This window comes from Impatiens glandulifera, chromosome 3, assembly GCF_907164915.1.
Source record: "Impatiens glandulifera chromosome 3, dImpGla2.1, whole genome shotgun sequence".
Taxonomy (NCBI): domain Eukaryota; kingdom Viridiplantae; phylum Streptophyta; class Magnoliopsida; order Ericales; family Balsaminaceae; genus Impatiens; species Impatiens glandulifera.
In genome coordinates this window covers 15,261,438-15,283,960 of record NC_061864.1, presented here as the reverse complement: position 1 = coordinate 15,283,960, position 22,523 = coordinate 15,261,438, and the positions used below count along the sequence as shown (strand labels likewise).

General features: G+C 28.2%; 3 protein-coding genes across 3 annotated transcripts; all 3 read left to right on the top strand.

Moving 5' to 3' along the window:
- Positions 1–777: 777 nt before the first annotated feature.
- On the top strand, positions 778–1,509 carry LOC124932776 (cytochrome P450 71A1-like). Its single transcript, XM_047473455.1, has one exon. The coding sequence runs from the start codon at positions 872–874 to the stop codon at positions 1,469–1,471; it is 600 nt and encodes a 199-aa protein (XP_047329411.1). The 5' UTR covers positions 778–871; the 3' UTR covers positions 1,472–1,509.
- Positions 1,510–4,060: 2,551 nt separating this feature from the next.
- Positions 4,061–5,716, top strand: LOC124929817 (cytochrome P450 71A1-like). The gene is made up of 2 exons (XM_047470205.1): positions 4,061–4,969; positions 5,064–5,716. The coding sequence occupies exons 1-2, from the start codon at positions 4,061–4,063 to the stop codon at positions 5,700–5,702; spliced, it is 1,548 nt and encodes a 515-aa protein (XP_047326161.1). The 3' UTR covers positions 5,703–5,716.
- Positions 5,717–17,356: 11,640 nt separating this feature from the next.
- LOC124930702 (cytochrome P450 71A1-like) lies at positions 17,357–19,216 on the top strand. The gene is made up of 2 exons (XM_047471044.1): positions 17,357–18,293; positions 18,381–19,216. The coding sequence occupies exons 1-2, from the start codon at positions 17,376–17,378 to the stop codon at positions 19,023–19,025; spliced, it is 1,563 nt and encodes a 520-aa protein (XP_047327000.1). The 5' UTR covers positions 17,357–17,375; the 3' UTR covers positions 19,026–19,216.
- Positions 19,217–22,523: the final 3,307 nt, after the last annotated feature.

Here is a 22,523-nt window from a genome sequence, read left to right as displayed (position 1 = left end):
CGCGTGAGTGTCTTGTTTTATTAATTGACGACAACAAGACAATGAATTAGAAAGCCGCCGCCTGTCTTTTTTATAATTATAATATCAATAATGAAACATCTCCTTTATATATTATTTTATCAAATTTGTTTTTTTAAGGCGGAAGTTAGCATCACACCAACTTTTATTACTATCACTCTAATACAAGGCCTTCCTCGGTTGGGGTTATTTAAATAATTCAACCCACTCAAACATCTTTTTACTCCCCTCTCATTAGTTACATCACTCAATTCATAACAAAAAAAATACTAAAATACTTTTTATTTTAAATTAATATTTATTATTTTATTATTATATATCAATACCCTTTAAGTAATTTTACCAAAAATATTCTCATCTCCTCAAAATCATCACCAATCATTACTCATTTTCCCCCTCTAGGTTATTAAAATAACCCAATCCGAACAAGGCCTAAGCCTTTTAAAATCGAAACATTGATTTATTAGTCTTTTAAATTAAGTATGGTCACACTTTAAGTATGAAAACTTTTTTTTTTAAATGTTAGAAACTTCTTAAAGGTTTTAGTCTTTGCAATTGAACCAAACCGTTGTTTTGAAGGTTTAGCCATTTGTTTGTTAAAAATAATAAACTCTGTTTGTTTGTATCACACTTTATTCTCCAATTCTATTTTTATGTTTTTTTTCACAAACATAAATTTTCATTATTAAATTTATAAAATATTAACAAAAATTATTTCATTTTATTTCTATGAGTTATATATATAACTGATCCTTTACTACATTAACGAAATTAAGATGCTTTATTTATTTCATCTCTTCAGGATATTTTGGTGGCTGGAACAGACACAAGCGCTGCTACTTTGGTATGGACAATGAGTGAATTAATGAAGAACCCTAAAACCATGAATAAAGTCCAACAAGAAGTAAGATCAATCAAACATGAGAATATCAATGATAATCATTCTCAAATATGTTGTCACGTCCTTGAAGATGATCTAGATAAACTAGTTTATTTAAAGGCCGTAGTGAAAGAGACATTAAGATTGCATCCCCCGGCACCACTTGGAGTCCCTCATCTAGCAACTCAAACATGCAAGATAATGGGATACGAAATTCAATCGGGAGATATTATCTTTGTGAACTTGTGGGCTATTGGGAGAGATCCCGAGTATTGGGAAACCCCTCAAGAATTTAGTCCCGAGAGATTTCTAGAAAGTGCAAAGAATATTGATTTTAGAGGGCAAGACTTTGGGCTTATTCCTTTCGGGGCGGGTAGGAGAGGGTGTCCTGGATTAAACCTAGGGGTTGCAATTGTAGAGCTTGCACTGGCTAATCTACTTTATGAATTTAATTGGGAGCTTCCTCTTGGAATGAAGAAGGAAGATATTGATTCAGATGTTAGACCGGGTATTACCATGCATAAGAAAAATGACCTAATTCTTATGGCTAAGAGTATAATTAGTCTTGAATAAATTAATGAACTTTTATGTATGTGGGTGCTTTTAAGAAATAAAATTATGTTAACATTATTAAAAACAATTAGCTCCATTGAAAATATTATGTAGCTCCAATTGCTCATGCTTCTTGCCAGTGAGTACCACTTACTGATGCTACAGCTACATAAAGTTGTGAAAAAATTTAAGCATCCAAAACAAATAAATACAAGTAACTACTAATGAGTTAATCACTAAATTAAACATCATCAAAGATCACATGAATCAAAATAAACTAAAAAAATACATCATAACACAAATTAAGGAGGAGACTGACCGAAACGACAACTAGCTAGGACCAGATCTCATCCAACATATAATAAAATATCAATCACATTCCTTTCCTTCAATGAAAGTTGAAAGTGATTTTTTAGAGCAACCAATCATGAATATGAAATATAGTGAATGTCACTTATCATTCAGAAATCATTGAACTTTCAATAATCGTATTCGTTCAATACATATCATTCACAATGTTATTATTATTATATTCGAAAAGTCAGTGAAGTCGGTTAGAAAACTAATCACTCTTCATAAGGATGAGCTCAATAATCTGTTGTAACGTGTTTGTATTTTTTTCTTCTTATTTTCATATTTTGTGACTATTTTTTATTTTCTCTCGTGTCATTTTATGTAGTTTTACAACTCTAATTATTTTATGTATACATAAACAACTCTAATTATTTTTTATTATACTTGCACCATTTCCAAAATAAAAATAGTTGAACTATATAATTAGAAGTTTAATTTCTTGTTTGGTTTCAATTTTAATTAATAGTATTTGTGTTAATTGTATATTGGAGATTCTCATTTCAACATTTGGTATCAGCATGTTTCTTATTTTGATTTATGTTTCTAAATAATAATTATATGGTTTCTTTTTGTAGCAAAATATAATATTGAGGACATATTTCATTATTTTATTTGTTGAGGAATAAGGACATATATTGTTTTTTACTTTGATTTGTCTATTATTTAGATCAAGTTGATTTGTATAGAAAAATCAACTTTTATCAAAGATATTTAAAGAATTTTAAACCCAAATAATTCATTTACTCAAGTCTCTTACGGAACCTTAATTGTACAATATATATAATTAAAATAGTGAAAATTCAAATCAACAACTAAGAAATATTACAAAAAGACAAATAACATCCTGATTTGAGAGGAATAGTATGGAAAAAGCTTAACATCAAGAAGAATGACTCTAAGTTATCACTCTCGATGGCTATTACAATATTTATCTCATACATAATTTTAACAAAAGATGATAGATGATGCGAATTTAGGGCGGTGAAAATTATCGAATAACGAATGTTATTATTTTAAATAAATTAATAAATTTGATTTAAATAAACTCTAAACTAATTAATTGTTACATTTAAATTTATAATCTTGAAATTTCAAATTTATAAATTATTCAATTTTACATTAGTTGTATACGGATTTCACATAAACAAAATCAAATTATATTTATAAATTCAAAAAACTTGATTAATTATTTAAATAAATGAATTTATTCAAGTTGACTGTGTAACTGTGACTTTCTTATTGTCATTTATTTATTATTATTATTTAGATTAGTTTTATGCTTAATTATATATACAAATAATAATAATAATATATTACTAATTATATTGTTTTAAAATAAACTCCTATTTATTAATAATTTTTTATTTTACGAGTTTACTACCTTTCAACTTGTATGTGCATATTTTCCATTAACTGCATGTCATCACTCTTTAATCAGAAATACAATAGAGGAGACAGCGCATGCATTATAATAATATTACATTTTCTCATACTCATATTATTTATAATAAAACAGCTCATTATATTGAGAATTATGCTGTTTTTTTTTTCAGTCTCAAACTTATTTGATAATTAATTGTTTCAAAAGTATAAATATTTGATTAATTTAATTTAAGAAATTCAATTTATCAATAATTGGTTATATAGAACAAGAAAAATACATGAATTGTTGATGGTTTGTTCATGAGAGCTTGTGCCAAATGAGAGATTTAGTTATTTAATTAAGATAATTTCGACCTTGAACATTAAATACATTGTTGTTCACCGTGTTGATGTTTGAAGTTTGATACGAAAATTCATGTCACATGTCTTTATTAATTTTGATTTTTTTTTTCTTAATTTTTTTTTTTTGGAATTTTTGGAATTGTATTTGTTGTATTAATATTTCTACAACCACGTGTGCTTACAGTAATTTAATTTACAAATTATATTTATTCTAATTTTCTTTAAATCTATGATCATTTTTTTTACAAACAATTTCATAGTTTATTATTTAAAATTGAATCATTCAAAAAGGGTTATCACAAAATGGGGGAATTCTCCACCCATAAGAAGAAACAAAACAAACAAAATGAGCGTGAACAAAATAAGCAAAAAGTGATATGAAATGTATCACAAAAAGACAAAATAATATAGTACACATGTTTTAGTCAAATTAAGTATATACATAATTATATCTATATATATGTATATAAGATCATTAAAATCATTATATATAGAGTAGGAGATGATAAGGGGAATCCATAATAATCAAATATGGAACTAAACTTGTTTCTTACGATTATTTTACCACCATTAATATTGTTGTGGTTTTTTCTACATGAAAAGTTCTACACTCGCCAAAATGAATCAAGTCTTCTCCCGCCAGGACCTCCAAGGTTTCCAATAATTGGTAACTTGCACCAACTTAACTTTGCAAATCTCCATGGCCATCTCTACCAACTTTCCCACAAATATGGCCCCCTCATGTCTCTTCGCCTAGGCTCCTTAACAGCCATAGTCGTTTCTTCCGCAGAAATCGCAAAAGAAGCTCTTAGCACCCACGATCGTGAACTCGCAGGTCGTCCTACATTTTATGGCCAAATGAAAATATCCTGCAATGGATTAGACGTGACGTTCGCTCAATATGGAGAATACTGGAGGGAAATCAGAAAGATCAACGTCCTCCATCTATTGAGCCTCAAGCGAGTTCTCTCCTTTCGTCCCATTCGATACAACGAAGTCTCTCGCACCATCAACATCATCTCTCAGCTCACGTCTCAATCCAAGCCGATCAATCTGAGTGAGATAACCATATATCTTGTCAACTCCATCATTTGCAGGATTGCTTTCGGAAAGAGGTACGACGATGACTATAGAGGGGATAAGACCAAGAGTAAGTTCCAAGATCTCTTGCATGAACTTCAGGCAGTGGCAGGATCATTCTATATGGTCGATTATTTTCCATACATGGGTTGGGTTGATAAGCTTGTGGGAAGATTGAAATGGGTGGATAAGGTTTGTAAAGATCTAGATTTTTTTCTACAAGAAATCATTGATGATCATCTTGTGTTAAGAAAGAGTTATGAACATCAAGAGGACATCATAGATGTCTTACTCCAACTTCAGAAGGACCACTCACTTCAAGTGCACCTCACAATGGATCATATTAAATGTCAGCTAATGGTAATGTAACTATCACCCTCTAAATTAAATTTATAATTTCCAATTACCACATAAATAAAATTATGATTCTTAATTTATTTATTTCATTGTTTAGGATATTTTTACGGCTGGAACAGACACAAGCTCAGCTACTTTGGTATGGGCTATGAGTGAATTGATAAAGAACCCTAAATCCATGAATAAAGTTCAACAAGAAGTAAGATCAATCAAGCATGAGAATATCTTTGATAATCATTCTCAAGAATGTTGTCACATCCTTGAAGATGATCTTGATAAACTAATTTATCTAAAAGCTGTAGTGAAAGAGACACTAAGATTGCATCCTCCAGCACCACTTGCAGTCCCTCATCTAGCAACTCAAACGTGCAAAATAAAAGGATACGAGATTCCGAAAGGAGCTATTGTCTATGTGAACTTGTGGGCGATTGGAAGAGATCCTGAATACTGGGAAAACCCTGAAGAGTTTTGCCCTGAGAGATTTCTTGAGAGTGCAAAGAATATTGATTTTAGAGGTCAAGACTTCGGATTTATCCCTTTTGGGACGGGAAGGAGAGGATGTCCTGGATTGAACCTAGGAGTTATAATTATTGAGCTTGCACTGGCTAATCTACTTTACGAATTTAAATGGGAACTTCCTCATGGGATGAAAAAGGAAGATATTGATTCAGAAGTTAGACCAGGTATTGCCATGCATAAGAAAAATGACCTAATTCTTATGGCTAAAACCTATTAATTAGTTTTGATCAAATAAATGGACGAAGCTATGAATTTTGTTTTGTAAAATATATAATAAATGTGTAATTGAAGTAGCTACGTACCTCTCTAGTGTATTGAATAATGTAAAAGGCTATAATTAGTTGTAATGTCCCCATTTTATAATATTTATATTTGCAGAATGTTTGTAAATGATGTCTTGGAATAAATAAATATGTGATGATGTTTGTAAATGATGTCCACAACACGCATTCCGTCCATTTCTCGCGTTTAGTTCAGGCCTAGCATCCTGCCTTCATTCGTCCGTCTGGGGTAATAGGGACGCATAAGAGTCGTAAAACCTATCATACTATTTCACGGTTCATAGTACAAATTTTATGTAACATTAATATTTAGTGACATTTTTACCATTGTAGTAGTAGGTTTTAATATTTAGCGACGTGTTTTATATTTTGGTTTAATTTAATTTAAAATTTTATAATATAAATTGAATTTAAAATATTATAAATACTAAATTTTAAGAATGCGTTATTAATTATTTATAATCTTACATAATTTTCTAATATTAATTATTTATCAACTAAACTTGTTTGATCAGTTTTTTAAAAGGCGAAACAATTTTATTTTTACATTATTTTGCGAAGATCGCAGATAAAATGGTTAAATCTCATCCAAAATACAGTTGTTCAGATTATGGAAAAAAAACAATACATTCAATCAAGATCTAAAGTGTTTGTATCTCAAAATCCCGTTCCATCTGAGAGATTAGAACGTCGGGAAGACAGGATCTTCCCAGGATCTGCGTCTTCTTTGTGGGTCGTCTTCCCCTCAATATATATACTTTGTTTGATCAAAATTATCTATAATATATATATATATATATATATATATATATATATATATATATATATATATATATATATATATATATATATATATATATATATATATTAAATATAAAGAGCACTGAAAAAAATATTGCATTCTAACTTTTATATTCAACCATAAAACTAGTGGCATAATTAAGATTTATAAGTTTAAGAAAATAATATAACCATTTTTTAATTTAGTGTTGACAGAACCTCCAATTATTGGCTAAGTCAAAGTGTAACACAATATGGAACTTATCGATGATAATAGTGCTTCTAATTAAGATGATCTAGATGACTTTTTTGCTTATATTTTTAACCGGGACTTGTCTTTTTTTGTAAAAATGTTTTCCTTTCTTACCTAACTCATGAATTAGTGGTTGAGTTTAAACGATCACATATATATATATTTTTATATGTATACGCTATAAAATAATATTTCACAGAATTATAACTCAAGTGAAATTAAAGAATCATACCTAAAATATCAAAGATTATAAGTCTTTTTTTTTAGAAAAGGTTAAATAAAAATTTGTATATGTACTTAATTACAAATTTTCTTTAAATATTGTAAACTTAAAAGAAACTCATATGATTGATGAATTGCCCATAAGTTGAAATTGTACAATGAAAATAATATATAAAAACTAACTAAAAAAGTAAAAGTGTAACTTTTAAGTAGGCTTGTGTGTTAAAACTATAGGTAGTTTAAAAATAAGACAAATAAATGAGAATAAAATCCATCTTCACACAAGTCAGAACGAATTTGATCTTCTACAATCATATCAATTTTAACTTTGAATTCAAAACATGAGACCACCTTCAAAACTAAACAAAACTAAAAATACTTATCATAGACAATTCTCGTAATTTACTGTTTAATCACCAAATTTCTATTTAACTAATGTTGATTTTGAGGAGTGAAAACTGTTTTGGTACGTAAATCAACTAATTAAATGTATTAATATAATAATAAAATAAAGTAGTAATTTCAAATAAAAAAACATTTTAGTACTTAGTGTTGCGGTGACAACAGTAATGTTGTGGCGACAACAGCAGTGTTGCGGTAACTGGTGTTGCGCCAATATCTGAGTTCGCTATCAGCAGACTTCTACATCAGCTTAATACGTCAAAACGTACAATTTCCACGTATACAAATATTCCATTAGTCCGCGCACTACTATCACGTACGTCACGTTTTACCGAATATTCCATTAGTCCGGGCACTACTATCCCGTACGCCACATTCTATCGAATATTACATCAGTCCGCGCACTATAGTCTCGTATGCCACACACCAACGAATATTATTCATCTGAGCACTATCCCGTAGGCCAGACGTACGTCAAACGTACAAATGCCATGTATCTTTGAAATAGATTCCACCAGTGTCATGCATCAAATATAAAAAGGGATCAGAGTACAACGACGAATCTCTCTTGGCTACCCTCGTTCATTCTTGCTATCAGGAAAATCATTGTTCAAAGCTATTTTTGTCAGTCACTACGTTACGATATACTTTGGGCGATAATCTCTTGTAGTACTTGATAATCATTCATCACGATTGTAAGTTGAGAGCAGAACGTTGTCTGTTCAACAAGAGAGTGTGATAGCTAGGAGTTCAGAATAAACAAGTGTTAAGACCTGTGATCTGAGTGAGTTTGTGTGGAGGCTATACAAATCAAAATCTTCTAGTGGAATCCTTCTGGAAACAGAAGAATGGGTGACATAGGAGTTTTATCTCCGAACATCTATAAAATATTGTGTTGTCCTTTCATTGCATCATTCTTCGTACATCTGCTGCTTCAAATCCCACAAGCATTTTCGGCACTTGAATCCATTCAAGAGTTTGTTACGATTTGTCCAAGATTAGAAACATATTTTCAATCCCTATCAGGATTAAAATCGCATAAAAGTGAAAAATACAATAACAATATTCAACCCCCTACTATTATTGTCGTCGATCCTAACAACCCTAAATTATCGACCTAAATAATTTTAAAACTTAATAAAAGCTCTCATGTAAACCACAAACTCTTAAATTATTTTATTAGAAAAATAAAATTTAGAGTTTGTTTAATCTTTTATTTTTTTTTATTTTTAGAAAAAATATATTGTTGATATTTGTTTAAATAAATTATAATTTTTTTTTTAATTTAATAAATTAAATAATTTGATGATTAAAATATAGTAATAATTGAGATTTGAAGTTTATTATAATGGGTTATTTCCAAATCTATACTTGTTAACTATTGGAAAATGTGATTAGAGGGAAATGTGAATATAGACAGTTGGTCTAAATCGTTGGACTCTTATCCCGCTTATCTTCTAGTTAACCATTTGACTTGAAAAGAATCGTAAAATGTTCGGTGATCGTTGTCGGTCGATGCGTTTAATACATAATTATAACAATCGGGGAAGTTTCTTTGGGTAAACCGACTGAGCCGGTCGGGGAACTCGATATTAATCTTCTCGATGGCAATCCGTGCTCATTAAATTTTTTTTTATTTCATTTTTACCGTTAGTGATTTTTTTTTTATATATATATTTTTTTTCAATTTTTTTTAATGTTTTTGTTGTTAAAGATTAAACGAACACATTTATATCATTTAAAAAACATAGAAAACTCAAAATGTAGGGAAGAAAAACTCAAACGTGAGGACTCATAGAAAAATAAAAAAATAAAAAACAAAAATAACCCATTATCATTTAAGCTCTAAATGTAGGGAAGGAAAACTCAAACGTGAGGACTCCACTGAAACTGACAATGACGCTACATCCTTTCAATGTGTGATCCTAAGATATTAGGAGTTTTTAATTTCTTAAAATGCAATATAATATTCATTAAATAAAAGGATGGACAGATGCAATCATGAGAAAAATCCAAACTATTTATTTTACAGGAAAATGCAATATGAATAAGACAATTAATATTGGAAAATTGGAATCCCAACTACTTGCACAACTTGCTTGAAATAATGAATTATTATATATATATATATATATATGCAGCAATATATTTAAATGTTTTAATCTGAAGAAGACTGAAGAAGACTGAAGTGTTAGTTTCTTTAGTCTAAATCTTTAATCCTTAAGCCTATAATTTGTATACTATGTCGATAAATTAAGATAAACATATGTTGCGGAAACGTACCTGGATCTTTAATGAAGAACGGTTCATTAAGCCGTTCTTCGTTATTCTCTTCTTCTTGATCTTGGATCTGGACCTGAATCTGAATGTGGATCTTCTCGTTCTGGATCTGGACCTGGATCGTAATGTTTGATGTGGGTGGGGTTTAAGTCTTCCAACCCTATATCGATAGCCTTCTTCTTTAGTGTTCTTGAGAGATGAACATAAACCTTATTGTTCGATGAGAGAAACAAATAGGATGACTATCTATATGGGTTGGGGACCTAGCCCTAATATACCCATTTATTATTCGGCCCATCAACGAAATAATGAATGACATTTCTGCTTCTACACAAATATGTCCCCATATTTATTATAGATGTCTAAATAAGTCCATAACCTTTATACTTTAATAGATCACTTTATTTGGGCTTTAATCTTTATTATGATAACAACTAATATACAATTATTAAATTATATATGTACCCAAATATTGGAAATAATTCCAACAATCTCCCACTTTGGTCATATAATATTTCCTTCAATTGTATATTATAACCTTAAGAGCTCAAAATATTGTTATCATTACAAATACATCTATATCAATCTCATCCATCAATTATAACAACATAGGATTAAAGCGGTTTTTGTTACATTAATTCGTAACTAAACCCTCAATAGTCACATATGTCAATACAATCAAATAACATAGATTAAACATGGGTGTGTAGTGTGGATTAACATGTAGTGTGATATTTAACATGTCTAATACCAACTGGTCCTCCTTTATTCCTTATAGAGATCAATCTGAATAACTTTAAAATCTTGATTTTCTTTAAAAACTAAATCTTTAATTTCTTTAGAAACTAATTCTTTAATGTGCACATAAATTCCAAATTGTATCTATACAAGCATCACAATACAAACTCCCACTAAAACTGTATATCATCTAAATATGTAATATCCATATGAACAATATGTTCATGAAAGACCTCGGATAGCAAATATTTAGAGAACGGATCCGTAATTTTAGAGTTTGTCCAAATATGCTCAATAGATAAATAAACATTCTGAATTCTTTATTTTCCAAATAGTTCGACTTAGTCAAACTCATATTACTATTAAAGTAAAAGAACTGCAAATTATTGTCACGTAATAACTTTAGTGGTCTTTCTATATCATCCATAATTTGCAACCTCGTGACAAAATTTTGCAGTCAGATTCTTTAATTGGATACCACAAAACACCTAATAAATTCTACCATCAACTTGAAATAATTCGAGTGTCTACTTAACACTCTTCCAAAAATTAATTCTTTAAACTAAAATGATGTGGCACGAATTTTCGACTGTTTTAGTATCCAACAAAATTCGAATCAATATACCAAATGATCTCTATCCGATTCGATTTCACTATATGAGTATGCAATGTTTTGTTCTTAAAATATCACATTAGTTGTTTGGTTGCTTTCTTAATGATCCAAACCAGGATCCTTCAAGTATTTGTCCAACATCATAAATATTCTTAATTTCTTGATTCATATAATCTAGAGCATACATTAAACTCTTGTTTAAGGAGTATTATGTATATATATTTATTTTCAAGGCTAATCTTGAAGTACTTATGAGACTAAATTTATCTCTAGATCTTTCAAAATATCCAATAATTAACATCTAGAAATTCTTTAGTCTAGTTTATTTTCTTTAGACCTATAAGGCCTGACCTTAACTGGACAACCCCAAAAGAATTTACTAGTTGTTTTAGTTGAATCTTTATTCCATATATAAGTTGTAATTCTTAACTCTTCCTTCCAAATGAATCAATTACATGAAGATATTCCATAAATGTTTGTTTCCAAATAAAAAAGTATTTAAAGTAATTCTTTATTTCTTCATCTTTAATATGAATTGTAAATGCCCACGCCGATGTTTCTTTCACCATCAATTGACTTTTGACAATTAACTCAACCGTACATCAACACATTTACTTTAGTAATACTGAAGTTACCATTAAATGTGTATGAGTACTGAAGTTAAATTACTCTTAGAACAAACAAAACAAACTATAATATGTATTCTTTTATGCACCACTTTCTTTAGTAATTTTCTTTTAGGTGCAATATCTGCAATTCTTACAACTTCATTTCTTTATTATGTATTAAGGTATTTGCTAAGTGAACACTATTTATGTTATTTTTGTTTCAATCTTTTATTTTTCTTACACACAATTGATGTGAGTTCATATCACTAGTAAAAAAAAGATCAATATCAACGGTTTTTACTGTTGTTATTAAACAAAAAATGTTAGTATTGAGTAATAACAACAGCTCAAAAAGCGGTTGACATCCGTTACTAGAGCCTCCGTAGGCATTGCTCAAACATGAAATATCAACCATTTTGGGGCGGTTGTTATTACTCAATAACAACCGTTTTGTGAGCGGTTGTTATTAAGAAATTATTACTCAATATTAACCATTTTGTAGGCATGTTGTCATTACTCAATATTGTTGTTATTAAGAACTATAAAAGTGTATAAAAGTGGTTGTAATTTCTTAAATTATAATGGTTGTTGACATTTTTTATTCAGAATTTATAAAAAAAAATATTTCAATTATTTAATTAAAAATCACTTTAAAATAAATTTAATTATTTTATACAAAATTTCAAATGACAAGATAATTTTTAAATATAATTCCAAAATTAACATTAAAATAATTTAATTCCATTACATACAAATACTACATTTAAATAAAAAAATTCATAATACAAAAAATAAAAAATAATAATTCGATCTTCATCTTCTCATCTTCTATCATCTATTTCTTCTTCCTTGAACTTCATCTATCTCGTCTTCCTTGATCTTCATCTTTTATCATCTATTTCTTCTTACTTCAACATAAACCTCCTTTTTTTCATAATTAACTACCTCCTCTTTTTTATAATTAATTCCGTCCAAATTTAGTATACCTACATATAAACTACATATAAAGACATTTACAACATAAATAATTAAAATTAAAGTTAATAATATAAACATTGTTGGAGGAATCTGTTTAATCTATTTAACAACTTCTTAGTGTATCTCAAAAACCTGATTATACAATGATAATTTTACCTATAAGGCAAATGAGAAAGGAATTAAGAGCATTGATTTGAAGGAGGAGAGTTGTCTCTGGGATTTGAGAGCATAGGATTGAAGATTGAGGGATGGGAGAGGTTGAGGGATGAGAGAGATTGATGAAAGAATAAGTAATCGAGGTCATAAAAATAAAGGTTGTGGGAAGAGAGGTGATTGAGGAGAGAAGAAGTTATCGAGGTTAAGAAGAAGTTATTAGATAATGGAGAATTAATTAATTAATTATTTTATATAACAACCCACGATTTTAATGATATTTTATTTATTTATTTTAATTATATATATATTATATTTAACAAATTAATTACTTAAATATTATATATATATATATTAACTATTAAATATTATATATAAATATAAATTATTATATTCAAAATATTAAAAAATATTTAATATCAACTATATTTAAAATGGTAATATTATATATATTTACTCTATTAAATAACAAATCAAATTAATTTATATAAAAATTTTAAATTTTAAATATTTTTTATGTATATTTTATTAAATAAATATGAATATTTCAAATTTAATTATATATATATAAATATATATTTTATTACATAAAATATAAAATTATATTATGTTTTTAAATTTAAAATATATTGTCATAATTTTTTTTTTACTTATTATTATTATTTAATATTTAATATTTATATTATATATATATAATTCATATAATTAATTATTAATAAATTCATATATATTTATAAAAATAATTATTAATTATATTTTAAATTTAATAAAAATATATAATTATATATCATTCCTAGTTTCTCACTAATCTCTCTCCACTTATTAATTTTTTTCTTTAAATCTTAAATTGTAATTCTCCTTTAATAGTATTTTTTTATTCTTATTAAATATTAAAATTTATTAATATTTATATTTTTCATAAACACTAAATTTTGTTAATATTTTTATTTTTACTTTCCCTAAAAAAAATATTCCTTCGTGTATATATATTTTTTTTATCTTATCTCACTTTTATTCCTAGTATAAAATAAATAAAAATAACTCAAAAATTACAAATAAATTATCATAACAACTTTTAATAAAAATATTGAATAATTTCTTTTTTACTAAGAATAAAATTTATTCAAACATTTTGCGCAATAATAAAATATAATATAATAAAATATATATTAGAATAAGTCTTATAATACTTGTTGATATTTCCCCCTTTATATCAACGGTTTTTAAAATAGTTGATATAGATTTGGTCAATATCACCGGTTTTTAAAGTGGTTGATATAGATGTGGTTAATATCAACGGTTTTTAAAACTGTTAATATAGAGTGGGTCAATATCAATCATTTTAAAATTCTGTTAATATAGATGAGTTAATATCAACCGTTTTAAGAGCGGTTGATATTAACCCCTTTTATATCAACGGTTTTTTAAACTGTTGATATAGAGTGAAATCAATATCAACCGTTTTAAAATTCCGTTAATATAGATGAGTTAATATCAACCGTTTTTAAGAGCGGTTGATATTGACCCCCTTTATATTAACGGTTTTTAAAACGGCTGGTATTACTCCTTTAATATTAACCGCTGAACAAACGGTTACTATTTTTTGTTATTATTAATGATTTTTTTACTAGTGTATAGAGACTATGTCTCCCTTTAGACAACTACAATTCACATCAATTAACTTAAGTGTAAATAAGAAAATCCAAATGCATGAGAATACATTATTGTAACTCTGACTTTAATGCATTACTTTTGAAACAAAATAAAACATATATTATTTATGAAAATTCTAATAATACCCTTAGCAATTTTAACCATTTTAGATATAATTCTTAAAAATACAACAAATTCTAAATATGTCTTAAAAATTATATCATATAAAATGAACTTAAGATGTTGACAAAAAAGTAATCCGTATAAGTAGAAGTGTTAACTTGATTAGATAACAAAACAAATGAACAACCATACTCACAAAATTTTAATAATCACATAAATTCAAAATAATGGTACGTCTCATCATAAGATACCAAACGCAACATTAATATTTAGTCTTTGGACATTAAATATTAACTTGCAAACGGTACTCTTTTGTAGTAATCAAATATTAACAATAAGTCCTGTCAAATAATTGGTTATCTTTGGATATTCCAATTATTCACATGGCCCACCGAATAATTGTTACATATTTATTACCACATGTGCATAATGTTATTCTGACCAATTATTTATCTTCCTTTGGGCCGATTAAATAACCGCATGAAATACATACACACTACCTTCTTAATTTATAAAACATATTAACCTTCACAAGAGAGCCTACTTTGGTAGGATGTTGCTTCAATTAATTGATTTAATAAATTAATAAATTATGTACATACTTTAAGTGTGTAACTCGACCAATTATTAAACTTCCTTTTGTCCGATTAATAATCACATAGTTATAAAACACAACCGTCTTAATCTTATAAAACAAATATGTTCTATAAATTAATAATTTGTACATTATTTAAATTTGTAATCCGACCAATTATTAATCTTCCTTTGGGCCGATTAACAACCGCATAATTACAAATTTAAGTGGGCCTAAAATTATACCAAATTTTGAATGTGTTATTAATACCGAAAATCTGAATGTTGTTTTATGTATCAAAATTGCATAAATTCCATATGTGTTACACAAAACAAATAATTGTGATTTTACTAATCACTCAATTATTTCTTAATATCAATCAACACAATATATACATAAAGACCGAAATATGTATATATATTCGAATGTGTAATATAACATGATTGATTATTCATCCAAATATAATAATAATAATAATAAACAATTAAATAATCAATTACACAGATTACCCAAAATTCTAAATTTATCAATTATTAGATTAATTGATTTCCTTAATTCTTGATAAATAACTTAATTCTTGATAAATAAGTTATTGATATTTATTTATTCTTTAATTATAAATTATTATTATTAATAAAAATAATAATCTCTTTATTCTTGTCTTTTCTTAATTTCTGAATATATTTATATTAATTGACTTTTTCTTAATTTCTGAATATATTCCATACATTAATTAAGTCATAAATTAAATATATGTATTCATCCGTTTTATACTAATTCATTAAATATATTATAAACATAATGTAATCAATATTTATAAAATATTATAAACATGATAACTATTTTTCTTTACTTAATTCTCAAATCATAATCTATATTATATATATATATATTAAAATTCCAGAATTTCATTCTATATTTTATTTATTCTTAATTGTATATAAATGTATTAATACATTAACAATTATTTCAAGAATAAATATTTGTTGAACCTGTTGAACTTCCTTATCCTTAAAATGAACATTCAATTCAATTTTCCTTATTCTGAATCTGTTTATTCAATGTGAATATACAGAAAATTTAATTGTTATTCATAATCTTGTTAACCAAATTCAACAATCTATCTTTATCCTTATTAAATCTTAATAAATCGATATAGAGAGGCTTTGATACCACTTGTTAGTTTCTTTAGTCTAAATCTTTAATCCTTAAGTCTATAATCTGTATACTCTATGTCGATAAATTAAGATAAACATATGTTGCGGAAACGTACCTGGATCTTTAATGAAGAACGGTTCATTAAGCCGTTCTTCGTTATTCTCTTCTTCTTGATCTTGGATCTGGACCTGAATCTGAATGTGGATCTTCTCGTTCTGGATCTGGACCTGGATCGTAATGTTTGATGTGGGTGGGGTTTAAGTCTTCCAACCCTATATCGATAGCCTTCTTCTTTAGTGTTCTTGAGAGATGAACATAAACCTTATTGTTCGATGAGAGAAACAAATAGGATGGCTATCTATATGGGTTTGGGACCTAGCCCTAATATACCCATTTATTATTCGGCCCATCAACGAAATAATGAATGGCATTTCTGCTTCTACACAAATATATCCCCATATTTATTATAGATGTCTAAATAAACCCATAACCTTTATACTTTAATAGATCACTTTATTTGGGCTTTAATCTTTATTATGATAACAACTAATATACAATTATTAAATTATATAGGTACCCAAATATTGGAAATAATTCCAACATGAAGAAGACTGAAGAAGACGTCAAAAGTCACACAAATAGTTGAAAAAGAAGAAATCGTCGAATCACATGAGAGGGAGCTAAAGATTAGATAATGAAAGAAGAGTGAAAGAATGACCGAAAATAGAAAAAATAATAAAATAATATATAATAATTTGTTTTTAAATGGTCGACATGAGGTGAAATGATATATAATGTGTCGAATTCGTGACTTTAATTTCGTGCCCTTTCAATGCTGTATCATTTCTCATATTATATATTGGCTACTTGTGTTTGTGTGGCCATCTTTTCTTCCTTCTATCTCATACATAAATTTTGCAACTATTACCATATTTGTACAAAATTAATAATGTACACATGTTTTGGTCAAAAACTAAATATATTTATCTCATTTTTTTGTATACCTTTCATTTAGCAGTATTGTCTTTATATATATATATATATATACGTAAAGTGGATCCATAATAATCAAATATGGAACTAAACTTGTTTCTTAGGATTGTTTTACTCATCATACCACCATTAATATTGTTGTGGTTTTTTCTACATGACAAGTTCTACACTCGCCAAAATGAATCAAGTCTTCTCCCGCCAGGACCTCTTAGGTTTCCAATAATTGGTAACTTGCACCAACTTAACTTTGCAAATCTCCATGGCCATCTCTACCAACTTTCCCACAAATATGGCCCCCTCATGTCTCTTCGCCTAGGCTCCTTAACAGCCATAGTCGTTTCTTCCGCAGAAATCGCAAAAGAAGCTCTTAGCACCCACGATCGTGAACTCGCATGCCGGCCTAGATTTTACGGCCAAATGAAAATATCCTGTGATGGATTAGACACGACGTTCGCTCAATATGGAGAATACTGGAGGAAAATCAGGAAGATCAACGCCCTCCATATGTTGAGCCTCAAACGAGTTCACTCCTTTCGTCCGGTTCGATACGACGAAGTCTCTCGCACCACCAACATCATCTCCCAGCTCACGTCTCAATCCAAGCCGATAAATCTGAGTGAGATAACCATATATCTTGTAAACTCCATCATTTGTAGGATTGCTTTCGGAAAGAGGTACGACGATGACTATAGAGGGGATAAGACCAAGAGTAAGTTCCAAGATCTCTTGCATGAAATTCAGGCAGTGGCAGGATCATTCTATATGCTCGATTATTTTCCATACATGGGTTGGGTTGATAAGCTTGTGGGAAGATTGAAATGGGTGGACAAGGTTTGTAAAGATCTAGATTTGTTTCTCCAAGAAATCATTGATGATCATCTTGTGGAAAGAAAGAATTATGAACATCAAGAGGACATCATAGATGTCTTACTCCAACTTCAGAAGGACCACTCACTTCAAGTGCACCTCACAATGGACCATATTAAATGCCAGCTAATGGTAATGTAACTATCACCCTCTAATTAAATTTATTTTCTAATTACCACATTAATAAAATTATGATTCTTTATTTATTTCATTGTTTAGGATATTTTTGTGGCTGGAACAGACTCAAGCTCAACTACTTTGGTATGGGCAATGAGTGAATTGATAAAGAACCCTAAATCTATGAACAAAGTTCAACAAGAAGTAAGATCAATCAAGCATGAGAATATCTTTGATAATCATTCTCAAGAATGTTGTCACATCCTTGAAGATGATCTTGATAAACTAATTTATCTAAAAGCTGTAGTGAAAGAGACATTAAGATTGCATCCTCCAGCACCACTTGCAGTCCCTCATCTAGCAACTCAAACGTGCAAAATAAAAGGATACGAGATTCCGAAAGGAGCTATTGTCTATGTGAACTTGTGGGCGATTGGAAGAGATCCTGAATACTGGGAAAACCCTGAAGAGTTTTGGCCAGAGAGATTTCTTGAGAGTGCAAAGAATATTGATTTTAGAGGTCAAGACTTCGGATTTATCCCTTTTGGGGCGGGAAGGAGAGGATGTCCTGGATTGAATCTAGGAGTTATAATTGTGGAGCTTGCACTGGCTAATCTACTTTACGAATTTAAATGGGAACTTCCTCATGGGATGAAAAAGGAAGATATTGATTCAGAAGTTAGACCAGGTATTACCATGCATAAGAAAAATGACCTAATTCTTATGGCTAAAACTTATCAGTGTTGAAATAAATGGACGAAGCTATGAATTTTGTTTTGTAAAATATATAAATGTGTAATTGAATTGTAGCTACATCTCTAGTGTATTGAATCATGTAAAAGGTTATAATTAGTTGTAATGTCCCCATTTTATAATAGTTATATTGTAGAATGTTTGTAAATGATGTATTGGAATAAATAATTATGTGATATCGTGTATCAATTCTAAATATAATGTATTTTTTTATTTAATGTAATGTGTTTTAATAGAATTATGATTAAATAATATATTTTAATTTGAATATTATAAAATGTTTTAAATAAAAGCTTATATTAATTTTTTTTTTAAAGTTGTCAATTTAGTTGTGATAATAAAATAATTACTTGGTCAAGAGACTGAATTCATTGACTAAAAATAATGTTATTAATTTCTCGTTTGTATTTGAATAAATGTTCACATTATTATTTATTATAGAAGCAAACTATAGAATATCGTTCAAACATAATCTTCCTTCAAAAATATTAAGTCTCTCAGAGTTAGTGCAGAGTTAGGGCATTAAGATGTTGGTAATTCTTTAGATGTACAAATTTGTAGTGGTGTTATTTGCAGAAAACTTTATGTATATGAATTGAAGTTTTTATAAGTTTAAAGAGTTTCAAGCTCTTGTTGAAAGAGAGACTAGAAAGAAGATCAAATGTATCTTTAGTGATAATATGATGGTTAGTATTGTGGTTCATTTGATGCATATTGTAGGTAGTATGAATTCATATAACCGAATATACCTCCAAAGACTCCTTAATTGAGTAGATTTACAGAAAGAATGAACCGAACAATTGTTGAAATAATTAGATGTTTTCTTTTTGAAGTAAAATTGTCTCTAACGTCTTGGGGCAAATCATTATACTCGATGATACAAATATAAAATATTACTATTGTATTCATTATTAAATCATTTAATTTATTAATAAAAATATCAAAATAATTTTATTTTCATTAAATTTTAATTTTATTAAATTATCTTAAAAATAATCTCAAAAAAATCTTAAAAAATAAATAAAAGATTAACCTATCTTAGTGTATTATCTACAAGAGTTAAATTCTTACTGGTGATGTTTATATTTGTGTGAGCTCTTTTATTTGATTTTTGTAATCACAAATGATAGTGGACCCTTTTCAGCTTTGTGTAAGCCCAGAAAATTCATGAGCTGGGTCAACCCAAAATATTTTAACATCCATTAAAATCCTTAATAATACTTTTTTTTTAAAGTTCAATAGAGTATTTTATTTATTTATATATTTATACTTAAAAACAAATTATTATTTATATATATTTAAGTCATTATATAGGTTAGTATTTATTTTTTAAGTTCAATAGAGTATTTTATCTATTTATATATTTATAAACTTAAAAAACAAAATATTATTTATATATATTTAAGTCATTATATTTGTTAGACATGAGATACTTATAAAAAAAATATTTAATAGTGCAGCACAAAAATATATAATAACCACTTGATTATTTTATTTTTTATTTTTCTGGATTTTTATCCTGCACTTTTTATCTTTAATTTGACTCTTGATCGGTTAGGCCACGTATCAAGTTGTGTAACAAATTTTTTTTTTTTAAACGTTCAATGCAAAATAATAAAAATGATAGATATTTAAGCTCAACGATACAAATATTAAAAAATTGAAAGAAAAAACATTTAATAAAAAGCCCAACACAAAATAGTTTATCAATGATCAAAATAAAAAAAACAAAAAAAACAAATTTTAACAAGCACGGTGATTAATAAATTCTCCAACTGCCTGAACTGATTTACCCAATTAAACTTTTTCGATTGTCATAATAAAATTTGTAGGTAACAAAATTGAGTGAAATATCTAATTTTTATTCTGGTCTATTTTGAAGCTTCTAATTGTTCGGATCATGATCTCAAGCTCTTCATGTGTACGCAACACTTTTCAAATCAAGAAATAATGGCCTACATCTAAAGTTGGATTTTTTTTAATGATGCTTTGGCTATGTTTTTCAGCTTGTAGGTGTACGGGACGACGAAGAACGTCACGGTCATCGGTTGCCTTGGGCGTGGAAGGGTTGCCATTTCTTGCATTCTGTCGAGGCCTAGCATCCCGCCTTCATTCCGTCCCTCTGGGGTTAACCCTGTCGTTTGATGTTCCCTGTGTTTAGGCACTTAGGCTCCTTTTAGTGGCTTCCTTTTATCAATAGATATATTTCACCTAGCTATTTGTTTGACCCTAGAACGGGGAGGGGATCTGCAATTCCTAATTAGTATGTGCCCACCATGAACCCTAACCCTTATCTAAAAATTTTAAAATAAAACTACATGAATACATGTTGGGGGCACATACTAAGGAACAACATATCCTGATCCGGAACTTGCTGCTCTTCATCCATTAACTGATTTTTGTTGACCATGGTTGACTCCCCTAAGTTGTTTGATTTTTTTTTTCTAATTTAATTACCAGATTTCCATCTAGTTTATTAGGTGAGTTAACATTAATTTTTTTCTTGCAAAAATAAAAACACAAAATTAATACCATATTTTTTTAATATCATCTATTATATTTATTTATTCACCCATTTATTTATTTATTTATTTATTTTGGGTTTTATTTAAAATATTCAATATTTAATTAATTCGGGATTTGATTTATACAACATCGTTTCTCGAACCAATTAGGTATTTTAAATCTCGTTCAATAATCCATTTATGAATTTCAGAAAATATTTTTAAAAAATTCGAGATTTTTGAAAGTTATAAAATTATGGTATAAAAAATGAGTGTCTACATTCTTAAATGTCACAATTGTAGTAAAAATAGTCGTATCAAGAAATATTGTTACAAACTCAAAAATAAAATCAGTGAATTGAAGCAAACGAAGATGGTGGTGGTGTTCATACATCCATAACGACCTCAAATAATCTTGTCATTGTTCACAATGAGAATGTCTAGCGAGTCAAGTTAGGGATTGACATCAATGCTTCCTTGTATGTGACGCCAAAGAAATAATATTTTATATCTTATATTTCCGGTGATTTTGGAGTATTAAAGATGAATAATGATGACTCAAGTAAGATTGTTGGTATTGTCTATGTTTGTTTAACTACAAAGAATGTGATCAAGTTGTTGCTAAACAATATTTGGAATGTTGTAGATATTACGTTGAATTTAAAAATAGTCATATCAAGAAATATTGTTAAAACTCAAAAATAAAATCAGTGAAATGAAGCAAACAAAGATGATGGTGATGATGTTCATACATCCATAACGACCTCAAATAATCTTGTCACTGTTCACAATGAGAATGTGGTCAACCTTATCTGGCGAGTCAAGTTAGGGGATTGACATCGATGCTTCCTTGTATGTGACGCCAAGGAAGTATAATTTTAAATCTTATACTTCTGGTGATTTTGGAGTATTGAAGATGAGTAATGATGACTCAAGTAAGATTGTTGGTATTGTCTATGATTGCTTAGATAAAAAGAATGTGATCAAG